This window comes from Fonsecaea pedrosoi (genome assembly GCF_000835455.1).
Source record: "Fonsecaea pedrosoi CBS 271.37 unplaced genomic scaffold supercont1.3, whole genome shotgun sequence".
In the NCBI taxonomy this organism is placed as follows: Eukaryota; Fungi; Ascomycota; class Eurotiomycetes; order Chaetothyriales; family Herpotrichiellaceae; genus Fonsecaea; species Fonsecaea pedrosoi.
In genome coordinates this window covers 2,968,857-2,983,005 of record NW_013550613.1, presented here as the reverse complement: position 1 = coordinate 2,983,005, position 14,149 = coordinate 2,968,857, and the positions used below count along the sequence as shown (strand labels likewise).

Genomic DNA, 14,149 nt, shown 5'->3' with positions numbered 1-14,149 from the left:
CATGGCTCTCATTCCTCCCACTCGGCTTTTGCAAGGCTCGACGACGATCATTTCCTCAGCCTCGAAGGGCAGTCCGGATAAACTCGACTGGGACGCCCACCCACAGCTCTGTTTGAGAAAAGAATCATTGCCGAGACCGCAGGAAGAAGCACACGGACGGCTCGCTCCGCAAACAAGGCACCCCCTCGTCGCACTGGGCACCGCCCGCGCCCACCAGAAAAGCTTGGTTTTAAGAAGAGAGACACGCAGGGAAATTGACGGGGTTGCCACTTCGCTGCCGCATTGCTGTGCTTTGCTCGTTTGCTCGTGGTGGTTGGCGACAAACGACGGCCAAAAGAGGTATTGCGGAGATGGGTTGGGCAATGGAAAACAGACACGATTGCAAGTTATTACCATCTGATGGTTCATTTGGAATAGCCATTGGATCAGTGGCTCTTGCTTTGAATCCACGACAGATGGAAAGGGCGACAGTCCAACAAAGCGGAGTTATATCGGTTCGACCTGTTTCTTGAGGCCTTTCCTGCCTCCCTCAGCCCTTGTCCGTCGGGATAGGTCGAACAAGAGATATCTCGATTCTGTGATTTAGAAGCCTCAAAGGGCCCTTTCACTGAGTCTTAATACCTCGACTCTCTTTAGGGCCATCTTCAGCAAGTCCTTGGATAGTCCCAACGCTCAGCCAGCGGCTAATGTTCCTCCACCGCCCCCACCACCGTCTCCTCGAAATGGTGTTCGGTCTCAGCAGCATAAACATCAATAGCTGCCAGAACAGAACCCCCGACCCTCCTATCATCGACTACCCTGCCCTTCACGTATCGGATGCGTCCTATTCCATCCAGGGTCTCATGCGTCAGCCTCCATGAAAGACGAGAGACGTCGGAGTGACCATTTGTGAGCTGCAGATTGCGGCGTTCATGAAGCTTCCCGGCTAGCGTACTCGCACAAAGATGTCATGTATAGCTCGCTAGCCTGGGCGCTGGCCAAAGACGCCATCCAAAACGGTGGACCAGGTAAGGCATGACCGGATCGACACAGACACAGGCACTGAGTGCGGGCTGCTTGAAGACCATCATCCTCTCCATGCCCAAGCCGTGGCGCGAGTAAGTCCTCCCATTATACGTCTTGTCGCCTCGGAAAAGTCCAATTGTGTTGCCGAAGAGGTTGTCGTGCCTACGAAGCCGGCGGTACCGTGATCGACACAGAGGTCATCGAAGGAGAGGTTGTTTCGATCGAGTTGGCTTCACGGCGAGCCGCTTGGGCCTGTCTCGTGTTTAGAGGCTAGGAGTTGATGCCATGTTCCGACAGGACATCGAGCAGACTGACGCAATTTGCCTCTTCGCGTGGACCAGACGATAGGTCCCCCATGGGAGTTTCCCTTGAGGATTTCTTTTGCACATGTTCTTGACAATCCAGGCTAGGACGCTGGAGACCATTCAAACCATGACTCTGCGCAGCCCGCTTGTGCCGCCGAGGACTCGTCTGCCGGTGACGGCACATCTTCCCTGGCCGCTCTCCCAGCTTCCCTCACGGCTCTTGCGCTCTGCCTTTTTCGACTCATCGCCTGGCCGTCCGTTTGCATCCTCTCCCTCTTCCTCCTCGTCATCGTCGTCTTCCCACTCGCTCATTTTCTCGCCCTTCATAAACGCCTCCTGTCGCTCATGCGTCCCCTCGATCCACTGGAATATGCACTTGTAGTCGAAGACGTAGCCGGTCTGGCATGCCGCCGCCGTGGAAATCGGATGGAGACAGATAGGACACAGGTCGCTGGATGGTGGGGGCGGGACTGTAAAAATTGGAAGGAAAGTGATGCTCGAGACCGGCGGGGTCCGTTTGGCTGGGGTGTTCTTCGTTGTCAATCTGCGCAGGGGACCTTGTGGCTCCGGCGCGGTCTTGCGAGCGAGTTCCATCCCGGAGACAACGGGAGGCGGCAATTCCAACCCTTCGGCGGCTTTGCGGGTCAACTGCCGCGAGAAATCACTGGCGTGCCACCACTCTAGGAATTTCAACGCGAAGATACTCGTTGGCAAGAGGATCCTCAAGCTTGACAGTAACCGGGGATACAGCGTGCGCGGATTCAAGAGGCCACTCAGCCCTTGTCCCGGTCTCCCGGCGGCACTCGCGGCAATGGCCTTATCAGCAGCCTCTCTGGCGGCATCAATAGCCTGCTGATCCGCCGCGCCCATCCTCCTCATCCGCGTGGCCACCATCCAAAGGAATGGGCTGGAGTATTTTGTGCCATCAAACAGGTACCCCAAGCTGAAGGCCAAGATGCTGAAATAGTAGGCGGCATTCAGACTCGGATAGACATGCCGCAAAAACCACTTGTAATACCACATGATCCTTTGTTTTATCGTAGGATTTGGCGGTAGTTCGTCCCGGTCCAGATACCTCCTCCCTTCAACTCCTCCCAGCCCTCCTCCTCCGGCACTGATCAGCAACCCCGCGGACGGGGCGATGTGGATATCATAGCTCTCGTCCAACTTGCGCTTGATATAAGGCACGCCGACCAAGACGGCGAGATTCTTCCAGACATCGCGGCCCTGGAGCTTTAGGCGCTCGCGGACCTCGGCGGGGACGGCGATCTGGGTCCTCTTGACCTCGCCGCCGCGCAGGCTGATGACCTTCTCGCGCTTGAGGCCGTAAAAGTTCTCCGTGAAGCTGCCGCCAAAGTGCTCGAGGTAATACTTTTCGACCGCGAGTGACAGCAGCGCGTACACCTCGTCGTAGTTGTTCAGCACGCGGAGCAGGTAGCGCGGGTATCGGTGCGTGAGGAGGGCGAGGAGGTATCGGATCGTGGGCGGGAGGAGCGCCGACAGCTGTTGCTCCGAGAGCAGTTCGAACAGTGACGGCTTCAGGTCGTCCACGGGCGACTGCAGCGTCGAGAGGTATTCCATGGCGGATCGAGGGTTTCGCTAGAGGCCACTAAAGTGGTAGTGGTAGGAGATGAATGGAGGGTTATATCTCGTTACTTGTGGTGTTTCGATTCAGCCGATGACACCGATATCATCCTTGTAATAATGGCAAGACCAGAAGCAGAATGTTTACGCTCAATGACACGCTGGGAACTAAAACAGATGTTGGTGGAACATGATGTGGAAGACGACCACCAACTGCGCGAGTTTTGATTTTCTGACTTGCGAGGATTCAAGCCTCGGCTCGAACTTCGGCCATAAACTGCCCGAGCCTCGTCCACAATAATACGAGGCAAGATCCATGAATATAAGTACGAATTTTAGTATGAATATATTTAGATGTTCTCTTTCTCCTTCACCTAGGTATATAATTGTCTCAATGCCCTGATAATGCCGCTACTACAACAGATAGAAGTCTTCAAAATAAACCAGGGCCGAAGATGTCCAGATCAAATACAGTCCAACTTTGCACGATTGACACCGTCATACCAGAGGATCGATCAATCAAATCACGCGTAGCTGGTCAGCAAACGTCTTCAACCGCTTGATCCTCTCATTAAGCGCGTTCCTCCTCGCAGTCAAATTCTGGTCTCGCTCGGCGTCTACGGCGCGCGTGAAGACGTCCTTGTCGACACCAAAGTCGCCCTGGAACAGCGTGTGCAGGGGCCTTAGAAGATGCCGCTCGACGACCTGGACAACGACGTTGTCAACAAAGACTTCGCGAGAGATCTGTTCGTGAAAGAGTCAGTTTTATCCGTTTTGTCCCCGTCCGACTAGTGGCCACCAAAGAATGGTTACTCACCTCGTAGTAAATGATCATCCTCTTCCCAATCTCCTCTGCTGACTCGGCGCGGCTGTCCTGGGCCAAAACTCGATCTACATGGGCCGGGGTGAATCGTGTGGCGCTCCCAGGAGTAGCCGGTGGAGGTGGCATATTCTCCCTCTCGTTGACGCTCTCCGTTCTCGCTGGCGACGACGCGTTTGCCATATACGGATACTCCTCTTCCGCCACCCGGTTGACCAAAGCAAAGTTCTTGTTTATTTTCAATTGCCGCGCCAGCTTCTCGAACCGCTTGCTCTGCGTCTGTGCCGGCTGTTTCCGATCCTGTTCGATTGCTCTGAGCTCGTCTTCGGCCTTCTTTTTCTGCTTCTCGAGTGCCTGGTAGAGATGGTCCTTCATGGCTTGCGACACACGCGTCGGCAGTGCAGGAAGCTCCTTACGCAGCACGTTCTCGACAATGTGTTCGACAAACGCAACGCATCGGCGGTGGGCATGGTCCAAATGCATTCTGGCAATGCCGTACCAGGGTTCCGAGTGCTTGCGGAACAGCAGGTTCAGGCGATTGGGATCATAACTATCCTTGAGCTCGCGGCCCCGGGTCGATTCGAGCATTTGCTGGACATAGGTGCGGAAGCCATCCCTGTCCTCGGTGAGGCTCCGCGCTGATTTGGACTGACGCAGACCGTGGCCATTCAGTTCCACTTCACGTGCAAATTCGTCGTGATCCTCTTCAATACGAGATCGCAGATAGTAATCCGGTGCTTCATTCCAGTCAGCCGCACCGTCCAGATAAGTGCCGTCTACACAGCCCTTTGCCTGAACAGCCAGACCGGTCCGCTCTTCACAGAACCTCGTCCAGATCTCATCGGCATCTGCCAGCTTCTCGTTAATCCCGTCCACCTCTCTCATCGCTTTCTGGAGGCGGTGTAAGATGTCGTCCTGGATGATCGGGAGCTGTCTGCGGGTGTGGTCATAGTAGATGCTCCTCAGACGGCCTAGCAGTGACTCAATCCCCCAATATGCTGGGTCGACCTGGCTCCATCTGCGTTCGGGAGACATAAAGAACATACGTTCAGCCTCGTCCCTCTCTGCCGTCGAGGTCTCGTTGCCAGTTTCGCGAACGCCACGATTTCTAAGGACATGCCAACCTTTGGCAAAGTTGAACTCGGCCATGCTCTCAGCGCCATTCTGGGCTTTCTTGACCCAGAAATCCTCCAAGCCGGAAGGTGACTCGACGAGATCTGGCTTCGTGATGATGCCAAAGGTCCGCTCTCCGGTGGGGTCAACCTCTTTGGCGATAGTGAGCACCGACTGCTTCTGCGGGTCGAGGTTGGCCTCTACCACAGCCAGAATCAGGGTCCGTGGCTGCTTGATCCAGTCATCGACGATGCGGCGTACCAGGTCGATATACTCGCGGCCTTCGTTGTGCGAGGCTATCAGACCCGGAGTGTCAATCAGAGTCAGCGGTTGCTGATGAGGCCTCACGACCTCGACCTTGAGCACGTCACGGGCAAATCCTCCACGCCCGCCCAGCAACCATTTCTCGGCTTCCTTGATGATTTGGCCCAACTCGGCCAGTCTCCTGGATTTGAACCGGGCATTTTGGAGGCGTGCCTGGTCGTCAGGATTCCGTCCCGTATCAGGGACTATCTCAATATTGATGGACTCGACATTCCCTGGACGAAAGCGTAGTCTGCAAAGAAATGCCACAGTTAGCTAAGAAGTTCGTTACGTCCACACCGTTTGAGGACCAGGGTTTCAGAAGACAAACCTACTCAGTGACAAATTTGGTACAAGTAAATTCTCCTCTCGGAAATGAAAGACCACTGATAGCCTCGAGGACGGAGCTCTTCCCCGACGACTGGCTCCCACAGACGACAAGCTGGGGCAGTTGGAGTTCCCTATTCACGTCGAGGTCCTTGAGTTTGTCGACCAGGTCAAACAGCCGCCTCTCCTCCTGACTCTGCAGACTCTTCACGCGATCGGTGAAGGGATTCGACACGTCGACATAGCCATTCGCGGTTGGTGTTTGTACTGGATCAGGCACGGACGTACCAAAGCCTTGCTGATAGGCCATTCGAGCGCACAAGAGAGTAGACGATGGTAAAGAAGCACGATAGATCTCGAAACAGATAGGAGATGAAAATGAAAGATTTCTAGTTGTAGGGAGAGAAAGACAGGGCTCAAGTGACGGGGATGAGCCTGAATGGACCAGCCGTGGGAGAACAACCGTTTACACACTGACAGCCTAGTACGAGGTACATGCAGTGCATACATAAACACACGTTTCCAAGGGACTAAGCCACACGTACCGGCTCCAGGTATCTTGCATGTGCCAAGGGGGGCTGATGGCCACTGCAGTTTGTTGTGTTGCCTCGCCTTTGTGAGCCAGAATTCGCCATCTTGCGCGGCCCATGGCGAACCCCATGTCGATCCCACCTTTTTCACACACGCAGAGACGCAAGCCACTTAGTGTGTTGCGTCGATAACAGAGCGACCTGGCCGTCTCCCGAACAGGCTACAGTGAAAAGGCGGAATTGGGGCGAGAAGGGAGATGATCTGCCGCGTGATTGGTGCTTTGTGGCTGATGGATACGAGGATGTGGTGCCCGGTGGCGACAGCGAAACGCTGCAGCCTAACAAATCAACGACAGACGCAGTAGGAGGGGTAGGGCAGAAGGACAAGAAAGAGGATGAGGTGATGGCTGGCGATGCGTTTCTCGATGATCTGGGCCTTTTCGATCGGTGCCTTGTTTGGGACAAAAACACAGGGCTGCTGAGGCTGAAGTGATGCTGAGAAAGAAAAGTTCGTCGAGTTGGATGCGCCCCGGCCTTGCGTTGACTGGTCCGTTGAATGCTGTCTGCCTTGACTCGTTCGGCCATCTGCATACTCGGTACACAGAACCATCTCATCATTGACCGGCTCGGTGTTGTATCCGTCAATCTGATCAGCGTCTGAGTCCTGGAGGCTGAACGTGGCGCATCTCTTGTTTACACTCGGTACAACAAAACAGCCCGACCTAAAGTTTCAATAGTACAAACTGCGCAGCAACAACGCCCTGCCTGATCGCCAAATCCACTCGAGTCTCGATCCGCCCCAACTAAATCGTTTCCAGAAGAAAATAGGCGAAGCAAGGCATAGGTACATACTTGTCTGTTATCGAAACCCCCATCACAGAGGCCTTGAGTTACCTGTGTTATGTATCGCCACCCATCATCCAGTCTCTTTTGTCTGCTTGGCCAAGAATATCGGGAAACTGACTGATTGACTGACAGAATCCCTTGTAATATCCAGCTGCTGCACTCAGTTGCTCAGTGGTGTATCCTACCGTGGTTTGACCTCATTGAAAGGACTACCGTCCATCACGCCGCTTCTTCTACAATCTCGCCAACAGACTCACCATGGTCTCCATTTCCAGCCCCATGGACATCACATACTGCGAAGGGGCACGTCTTCTACAAGACTCACAAGCAGACCTAGAGGCGATCCTGGTTCAACGTCCCAATGGCAACCTCACCTGTAAACATTGTTACCTCGTCATCGCCGACACCGGTAACCTAGGGTCCATCTCGACCGACAAGGACTGGCCACTTGTTGTGAGCTGTCATGTTCAGGCATGTGCCTCGCTGCACGATAGACGTGCTGCATACTCGTGTTATGCCTGCCTTGAGAGAGGGAAGACATCCATCGAGACCTCAGCTGCGGCGCTGAAAACCCACCTTCAATCCTGTGACCTGATCAAAGATATCCAACCTACCAAGCCTCAGCAACGGCAGGCGTCCGGCAGAGAGGAACAGGTCCCAGCTCCAGCTATCCCCGAAAGGCCGAAACGCAGTTCTCGTCCAGCACCAGCGTCGGAGCCGACGGTAGCAACGCCTGAGAGACCAACAGCTCGAAGCAACGTGGAATCAAGCCAAAACCCTAGCAGCCGACGACCTGTGCCCTCGAACCCATTCTGGCCAGCTCCAGCGGCAGCGCCTGCTGTGCCGAACAGCCCTGTCACACCTAGGCAACCTCACTCGAACGATGTGTCGGCGGCAAATTTCCCACCGCCGCGGTCGAGGAGAGAAGTCCCGGCACAATCAGTGAGAGCTAGCCAACCCTCGAATGCGCCGCTACCAGAGCAGACTGAGGCACCCCTCCGTCCTCACGCGGACGTATCAGACGCCTTCAACGTTCCAGGCGGATTTCCGCCTCACGACGCTGCCGGCCATAACGCTCGTAGTCCATTTTTCCAAGACTTTCCACCCACGCCGCCGCCGCACCGAGCGTCCATCTCGATGGACCAAACCGCGTCGCCGATCCGGAGGAAGGACGTGAAATTGGAGCCCAGTTCACTGCCGTTCGCGGAGTCCCGAGAGGATCGATCGATGCCTACGCGACCGACTCGAGCACCTCCTGCGCCACCGGTGTTGTCCGCGCCAGGGCCAGGCTCGGTTCCACGCTCTGACATGCGGCCAGCCCAGTCCGACGTGCCGCCTTTCCAAAACACTGTCAGCAACGGAATGGAACGTGGACAGGGGCAGCAAATCCCGCGCGCTGACCCCGCGATGGTCCAGCAGCTGGCAGCCCTGGGAATCAGCAGAGCCAGAGCCGAGTTTCTGCTCAACCAGACGGGAGGGGACGTCAATGAAGCGGCAGAACTTGGATTCTCGGAGCAGCAAGGTAGTCTGGCCAGTGGTAACCCATGGCTACCAACGGCGGCTACGCAGGCAATGCAGCCCGAGGTCGTTCCTGCATCTCCCGGTGTCGACAGACGAAATAGACGGTCAAAGTAAAAGGATTGGGGTTGAGGATGAGATGCCACGAATGATCTAGACGGAATTTGAGCCTACTTTGCGGAAATTTGTGTCGATATATACATATACCACATGAACGGCGCTTGTTGATGTTAAAGTATTTATTGCCCATCCCCCACGATCCAAAGGGAAGCTCGTCCGAGTGAGTGACTATGTACGAAGAAATAAAATGGTGTTTTCTTCCTTCATCTACGACTTGCTCTATGCTGCATGTTGTATGTGGTAGTCGGCCCAACAGCCCTTGTAGCCTTGTAGTCTCCCTCTATCACTCACCGTCCCTACGTCCAAGAGAGAGAGAGAGAGAGAGAGAGAGAGTGTGTGTGTGTGTGTGTGTGTCTGTGTCTGTGTCAGAGAGTGAGAGAGAGACAGACATTGGCACACCCCTCGCCTACCTACCCACCCGCTCGTCTACCTACTGTATACTGTACCTCGCATGCAGTATACCACATCCTGTATTCCCTCGCCCGCGCACCCCACATGTAGACACCTAGCGTGCCTAGGTAGATACCTTGTATACAGTATACCCCATAAACCCTTGACGTCAGGTCAGGTCAGCCCAACTCAGCTCTTCAGGGGTACGCACCAGGAACACCAGGAGATCCAAGTCCGCTCTTCAATTTTTTCACTTTTCTCTTTCCCCCTCCCTTTCTCGTACACTTTGTGGTGGTGGTGGTGGTGGTAGTGGTGGTGGTGGTGGTGTGGCACTGTGGAACCCAACCCTCCACTCCATCGCCCCAAAGACCTGACGATCATTTCGACAATCGCCGATAGAGTCCTCGAAATGGGACAAATCCCCAGATCGTAGCAAAGTATACCTCGTACAAATGAGATGAGTTCTTACTTGGAGTATAACTCAAAGCCCATCTCCACTCCTCCCTCCGTCCTGTCCCCTCTCCGTCTAAGAAAGAAAGGGGGGAACCGGGAAAGGTCCGATCATGGACTGGATTATCCGTGTCCCGATCAGGATCAGCTTGTCAAGGTTCTTTGTCTATCCTCTCACGTGCCTCTATACTGTCTATTTTGGGGAGGGTTATAGAAGTTGTGTGGTTTGGGTGTGTGGATAGGTGGGTGATCTTCATCCAGGAACTCTCGGGATGGTGGCACCAGGTGGCGTACGTCTAGGTATGTATCCCCTCCCTACCTGTACACTATACCTACCGATCTCATCATCCATACCGGGGATTTCTGTAGTTCAAAATCCCTGCGCAGGATATGTACGTGGAAAGTCACGGGGGGACCTTGAAAGTTGATGAGCCTGAGCATATTTCACCATCGGCAACCAGCTGTCTTACCTATGTACTCGTACCATGAAACTCCTAGAAATTTGTCATTCGTGTCGACCCAACAAGGATGAGTAAGGGCATAGCGAGCACCTATCTGTAGCCATCTACATTCATAGTCAGCCAGGCTGATCCTCTACTCAACCTGGTATACTCAACAACCTTCCCCACGAAAGGATTTGTGTTTGACAAAAGATTTGGAAACAGACCCGAGCAGGTTTTTTCGTGTTTCAAATAAATAAACATAATTTCCTCGACTTACTTGCCTTTCCTGCCTGAACCTTTGCTTCCTTTCCATCAAAAGCTTTCCAAATACACACGTACCGCGTACAACGTACCGCCTTGCGTGGCAGGTAAATGCTGCAAGCCTGATTCGCGGTGGCCGTACGCGCGCACTCTGCAGCCCCATCCCACCATATGGAATGCATGGTAGTGCTTCTGGCCGCATTAATGAGCCAGCCAAGGTCGAGTGCAGTTTGACTTAACCTGTCAATACCTTGTTGACAAAGCTTTGATTCCCTTAGATTCCTTACTTTCCGTCAGAATTCAATGCCGGCACCACCGGATCAGCACAGTACATTACCTGGGCAGCCTAGGCAAGCTGGGGACCTAGACTTCCTAATTGGGCTTTATACTTTATTGATACTTTTGCAGCACAGACACAAATTGCCATCCACAAGCTTGTGCGCAATTGTTGCCTAATATACCGAGTACTAGTTATTCCTCTGTTGCTAATAATTAATAGCTACCATCCATTACATGTCGCATATCCTCAGCACCCGACCATGGTGCACGGCCCGGCACAAATACAAATGCACCTGTGAGCAACAAAAACGTACAGCGACGCAGCGATACTCCACTTTGTGGGAGAATTGCCATTCCCTTCCGGTGGCCTCTGCCTCCTTGACTCTTGTCCCGCTCCTTTCCAGGTATCTGCGTAAACTGCACTACATGTGCAAGCCATGAAACCTAGTTGTGCTGAACCATTCCGTGCTCGTCAACTCGTTGCGAGGCCCAGTCACTAATTGCTAGTGACAGAAACTCCGGAGCAGCAGAACCCGGGTCCAGAAAAATCAAGGACCTTGCCTGGGCACCCATGCATCCTAGACGAGCGCAGCTGAAGTGGCGTTGATAAAACGCCGAATGGCTTCGAGTAGGTGAGCAATTCGGCCACTCACCAATGCGCACCGCCACACGAAGCGGGGCAGAGGCAGCATTCTGAGAATTTCTGACCCCGCCCCGCGACATGCTAAACTGTCTTTGACAGCAACGACTGCACGTCTGATTGACCGAATGGTCCTGCGTGTTCCGCAAAGTAGCTGAAGCCAGACACAAAAATTGCTCTGAGGGGTATCATCGAATAGAAAGCCGCCCTGTTCCGGCAAAGATGAGAAGGACCAGAAGGACCTGCTCGCCTGGGCCGGGGGTCCCCAGGCAGCAAACTGATTCCGCGCTAAGTGGTACATGGACTAAAAACAATGATGATTGGCTGTGGACGCCTAGATTTCTTCTCCTCAGTCGGTGGGCGCCGGAGTGTGCACCTCAAATTCTGCAGACCGGTTGAACTCTGGTAGAGGCGGGTGCAGCATTTCGTCGTCGGTCGACCCTGCAAAGAAGTTGTCGGGCATCACGGGCAGACTGCCAAAGTTCACCGGCGGAAATTCTCCAAAATGCTGACTGGCGAGGGCGAGTTGTTGACTGAAGAAGTCGTTGCCAAGTGCGTTGAGGTGGGCTTGGATCTCCTCGGGGGACTTGCACCCTTCACAATTGGCATGTGCAACGAGGATGGCGTTCATCTGTTGGATTTCATCCTTCATGCGCATCACTTGATCCTTGAGGTAGGCATTCTCGATGGCTTTCTCCTGCGAGTCTCGTTGTAGCCGCTCCGTCCTCTCTTTTTTGTTGATCCGGCACTTTGCCGCAGCCAGTCTGTTCTTCTCCAGCGACTGTTTTCTCTTCTGCTCCTCAGGCGAGTCTCCTTGTTCGATGGTGGTGGATGCCTTCCGTGTCGCCTTTCGCTTACGCCCAGCGGTCGTCTTCGCCGGTGTGGGGTCGGTCTCTGTAGCCTTCGGCCGGCCCTTTCCTCGTCTTCGTGGCTGTGGATCTGCTGGTTGAGATTTGGGCGACAATTTCTCCTCCTTCGAGTCGGTACTGTCAGTCGAGTTCGACCGTGGCGGAGTCATTTGACCATATCTTGCCACTGCCGTCGAGGTCTTTGGCAGTACCGACGTGATAAACTTGTCCATCTCGTAGGCATCGAGATTGATCGGGGTTTCTGTCGAAGGCTTCAAGTCATCTTCCCGCTCAAACTCGGGCCATTGAGACATGGGGTAGTCATTCGGTGGACTGTAAACTTGGTAGTCATTGAGTGCCAGAGGCTTCTGTGGCGGGTCAAAGCCGAAGTCGTCGTCTTCAAGTTGCACGGATGCGAAGTTGGAGCTGGAAGGAAACTGGTAGTCACGGAACGTGTAGCCATCCAAGTCACTGATGCTGGGGGTGGCAGATGAGATGCCTGCCGACGACAGGGCTGAGTGAGTCGCGAGGGTTGCCATGGTTGACTGTCGGAGACTGTTGTCTCTGTGAGGCGCAATACTCTGGAAAGGTTTTAGAGCTCCAATGCTCCAGGGACAATGTGGCTTGTACACGGGTTCCGTTTGGACGAGACCCGATTGGCACCTAGAGGTGTGTCCCTTTAGTTCGCCTGTTTGTCGGATGGAGGTTGTGTTTGTCTTGGACGTATCCAGAATGGTGGCACAGAGGAGGAATATATGATTGCTTTGGTAGGAAGCGGAGGGGGCTTGAAGCTGAAGAATGTTCCAGAGGGAAGAGGGGGGGAGTTTGCAGAGGAAAAAGCTTCCAGGAGACAGGTAGGGCGCGTAGCTTGGTTCGCAAGGGATCGAGTTTTATTTAGGATCAGCAATCGGTGGGTATCAACGGGGGTTGGAATTTGAAGCCAGGTATTTCGACTTGGAAACTGAGGATGGATCGGAGAAACCACAAGGCAGGCTTTCGCTCGCCGTGAACGTGTTGAGGACTGTAGGTGGACGCGGTGGGCTGTCTAGCTACACAGGTGGGCCGCGGCTTGTGGAGCGAGATGGTGAGAGGGAGAAAAGAGAGAGATCGACCGATGGCCCTAGTCGTGGCGGCGGATGCTTGACCCGGTGAGCTGGAGGAACTGCGGGCTGAGAAGTGGCTTTTATTCTTTCTGGAGTGTTTGCTTTCAGCTGGGAAGCGGCCCAAGTGGCTGCAACGCGGCAAGGGTGGAGTGGCTGATTCGAAGTTTGGAAAAACCTGGTAGGGCCCAAAGGAATAAACTTCCAGGAGCGAAACGAAGGAGGGGGGGCTTGAGGGCTGGAGAGGAGAGAGAGGATGGGCAACTGTAGGAGAGCAAATGGGAATCGCGAAGAGAGGCGCAGTTTTCCTGGAACGGCATGTGAAGGAAAAGAGCGGGATTGAGGTGTTTCTCAAGTGCGGGGCAGACCAAAAGATGCAAGGAAAAACAGGTTGGACGCATGGATGAGATGGCGTGTGATGGCCACATTGGGTGACTGACTGGAAACAAAGAGCGCAGGTGGAGAGAAACGGCCATGCAGAGCCACTGTTTGTACATACAGACACATGCAGCCACTGCAGGCCAAGTGATGGCAATAAGCGGTAGTCCGCCCAAACAAAGAAACCTCACCTCCCCCCTGTCTCGCTCTTGTGGTGCCTTGACACTTAGGTTCCTACCTATCTAGGTACTGTTTGCAGTTGGCATGGGCATGGGGCATGTCACCGCTGCAGAAGAGCGAATTACCCGGGTTACGGATCGGGGTGTCTTGATCGAGCATCTGTGCCTGCATCGATGCCGCTTCCCAATGGCCCCTCATCCCCCTCCGCTTCTCTGACCTTCTTTAGCCTCTCTAGCCTCTCTAGGCCCCCCTAGAAACTTCGTTAGGCTGCCCTGGCTCCCCCAGCCCATGGATCGCTTCCCGGCTATGTCATCGACGATCGGGCATGGAGATCGGCAGAGATCCCCCCAGTTTCTGGGTGCGTTTCTGGTCATGGGAATTCATCAAAGTGCCATCTGGCCAGGCTGATCCTCTCGCTACTGGGCGCCACTCGGGCCCTGTCATCCGTCGAATCAACACTCTGTGTAAGCACCAGCAAGGCCCTGACAGGCTCAGTATCGACGATTGCCCCCCTTTGATCGTCCTGCCTACATAAACGTCCATGTCCCATCCTACGACACCCTCGGCTACGTCAACTTGCAACGAATCGCTGGTCCCATCCTCGATCTCGAAAGCCAAAGCCTCGTGGCAGCCAAAGACGAGGAGACGCTAAAGGAGAAAGACTCAGTCGGACATGGGACAACTCCTGGTTTATCCTTTATGGCTTTAG

The 14,149-nt window shown here is 54.3% G+C and overlaps 4 protein-coding genes across 4 annotated transcripts; 1 reads left to right on the top strand and 3 right to left on the bottom strand.

Annotated features, from left to right (window-relative positions):
- Positions 1 to 1,430: 1,430 nt before the first annotated feature.
- Positions 1,431 to 2,891, bottom strand: Z517_04997 (uncharacterized protein; the record flags this gene model as incomplete). Its single annotated transcript, XM_013430325.1, has 1 exon — positions 1,431 to 2,891. One exon carries the CDS (start codon positions 2,889 to 2,891, stop codon positions 1,431 to 1,433), a length of 1,461 nt encoding a protein of 486 aa, XP_013285779.1.
- A 522-nt stretch (positions 2,892 to 3,413) lies between these two features.
- Z517_04996 (uncharacterized protein) lies at positions 3,414 to 5,767 on the bottom strand (the record flags this gene model as incomplete). Its single annotated transcript, XM_013430324.1, has 3 exons — positions 3,414 to 3,638; positions 3,712 to 5,383; positions 5,466 to 5,767. The coding sequence occupies 3 exons, from the start codon at positions 5,765 to 5,767 to the stop codon at positions 3,414 to 3,416; spliced, it is 2,199 nt and encodes a 732-aa protein (XP_013285778.1).
- A 1,324-nt stretch (positions 5,768 to 7,091) lies between these two features.
- On the top strand, positions 7,092 to 8,468 carry Z517_04995 (uncharacterized protein; the record flags this gene model as incomplete). The annotated part of the gene is made up of 1 exon (XM_013430323.1): positions 7,092 to 8,468. The coding sequence occupies one exon, from the start codon at positions 7,092 to 7,094 to the stop codon at positions 8,466 to 8,468; it is 1,377 nt and encodes a 458-aa protein (XP_013285777.1).
- A 2,815-nt stretch (positions 8,469 to 11,283) lies between these two features.
- On the bottom strand, positions 11,284 to 12,321 carry Z517_04994 (uncharacterized protein; the record flags this gene model as incomplete). Its single annotated transcript, XM_013430322.1, has 1 exon — positions 11,284 to 12,321. The coding sequence occupies one exon, from the start codon at positions 12,319 to 12,321 to the stop codon at positions 11,284 to 11,286; it is 1,038 nt and encodes a 345-aa protein (XP_013285776.1).
- Between the last annotated feature and the right edge of the window lie 1,828 nt (positions 12,322 to 14,149).